Source organism: Octopus bimaculoides, chromosome 18 (genome assembly GCF_001194135.2).
Source record: "Octopus bimaculoides isolate UCB-OBI-ISO-001 chromosome 18, ASM119413v2, whole genome shotgun sequence".
Lineage (NCBI taxonomy): Eukaryota > Metazoa > Mollusca > Cephalopoda > Octopoda > Octopodidae > Octopus > Octopus bimaculoides.
This window is the reverse complement of record NC_068998.1, coordinates 12,950,248-12,952,329: the sequence shown is the minus strand read 5'-3', so window position 1 is coordinate 12,952,329 and position 2,082 is coordinate 12,950,248. Positions and strand designations below refer to the sequence as shown.

Sequence of the window (2,082 nt, the reverse complement as noted above, 5' to 3'; positions counted from 1 at the left end):
GTTGTTGTTGTTATTTACTTTTAATCTGCATGTTTGTTACAGTCACTTGCTGAGACACACCCAGTGTCCTGGGGTGAGTGAAGGATAAGAGATGTTAAAGTATGACTGAAAGCTTGGGGAGGGGAAGTAGCAGAATATCTTCATGTAATACAACACAGGCATTTAAATGGATTGGGTTTTTTCTAAGGATTTGGGCAGTACTTGTCAGTGCAATCTTTTGGATTTCTCTGAGACATGGTTCTCCTGGGATCTTATCTAGATGTTTCTAACATCCCTTTTTTATCATACTTAGGGCAGCTACAATAACAGGAACAACTCTCATTTTAAGATGCCACATTTTTTGTATTTCAATTTCCAGGTCTTATATTTCCTTAGTTTGTCAAATTCTTTGATAGATATATTTTTATCTGTAGAAATTATTATTATGAATTTGGTGAGCTGGAAGCATGATTAGAATACTGGACGAAATTCTTTGAAGCATTTCACCCATCTTTACATTCTGAGTTTAAAATCTACCAAAGTTGATTTTGCATTTCATCATTTTAGTACCAGTTACGCACTGGGGTCATATATAATCAATTATCCCCTCCCACCAAAACTTCAGGCTTTGTAGAAAGAATTATTATTATTATTATTATTATTGTTGCTATTTTTGCTGTTGTTGTTATCCTGATTATGATTATTATTTTTATTATTCAGGTTGGGACATTGAAAACGGCTGCCCGGATGGACTACAGCCATCAATGTTAATTTCCTTGACCTGCCCGAAGTTATGTGCCCGTCACTTCCAAGGCCAGCATCACTACCTGGGAGGTCGGTACATACCACGTACCCTGGAACTCCGGTACGAGCTAAACCTACCCCAATATGCCGGCATTGATTGTACGGTGGAGCTGAAGACACAGCACCAGTCATCTACCCACAATACTAGCGCAACTACTACCACTACTACTTCTTCTTCTACTACCACCACTACTAATACTACTAATACCAATACTACAGCTTCCTCAGCCTCATAGAAGCACGTCCATCCTTTTATTTTCTATTTATATATCTGTTTATCTATTTTCTTTTCTCTTTCTCTTCTTTCTTTCTATATCTCTATCTCTGCATCTTTGTTCATCTGTCTCTCTCTCTCTCTCTCTCTCTCTCTCTCTTTCGTCTCTTTCTCCTCACTCTATATCTGCATATTTAACTATCTCTCTCTCTCTCTCTCCCTCTCTCTCTCTCTCTCTCTCTCTCAATATTTCTTAATATTTTAAATCTTATCTACTAAAATAAAAAATAAAAAACATGGAAATATAACACTAATAATAATGATGATGATGATGATGATAATAATAATAATGATGAACTTGGGTGATGGTGGGGGCGGATGATGGTTACCTAAATGATAATGGTAATAGTGTTTGTATCCAGAACAAGATGATGATGATGAGAATGATGATGGGAATGAGCATGATGATGATGATGATGACAGCAGTGGCAGCAATGGTACAGATAGTGGTGAGGAAGTGGGTGCTCCAGCATGGTCACAGTCAAACAAGTAAAAGAATAAAAGAATAAAAGAATATATATGTAAACAGTTTACAGGTGAGTGTATCTGGTATAATAATAATAATAATACTAACAATACTACTACTAATAATAATAATGGTAAATAACAGATGCCACCACCAGCATTGATACCACTACCACCAGCACTGGTACCACCACCACCTCCATCACCATGATAACCGTCATCATCATCATCATCATTCTCAGCATCATTGTTGTTGTGATTATTGTTGTTGTTCTTGAATGTGTGTAGCTGGAGTATACACAGTAAGGGCCTCACACTACCCAGTGAAGCCTGTGGACACAGTTTCAATTCCCAGCTGAAGAAAGCTATCCACAACAGATTATGTTGTTAATACCCACCTTGGAAAAGGCATAAACAATCCACTCACTATGTTCAAGACCACAGTAAATCTACAAAGCCTCATTGTCTGTCTATGTAAGTTGCATTACTATTGTTTTGATTAACTATAGATTTTTTCTAAAGTATTCATTTATTTTATATATATGTATATATATATATAT

The 2,082-nt window shown here is 36.3% G+C and overlaps 1 protein-coding gene across 3 annotated transcripts in view; it reads left to right on the top strand.

Moving 5' to 3' along the window:
* Positions 1 to 2,046, top strand: part of LOC106874937 (NAD(P)H-hydrate epimerase) — an 871,776-nt gene extending 869,730 nt beyond the window's left edge. For all 3 annotated transcript variants that reach the window (XM_052974456.1, XM_052974457.1, XM_052974455.1), the window contains one exon: positions 700 to 2,046. In XM_052974456.1, coding sequence (XP_052830416.1) covers positions 700 to 1,019 — 320 coding nt within the window. In that variant the 3' untranslated portion in view covers positions 1,020 to 2,046. The remainder of the gene's footprint in view (positions 1 to 699) is intronic.
* Positions 2,047 to 2,082: the final 36 nt, after the last annotated feature.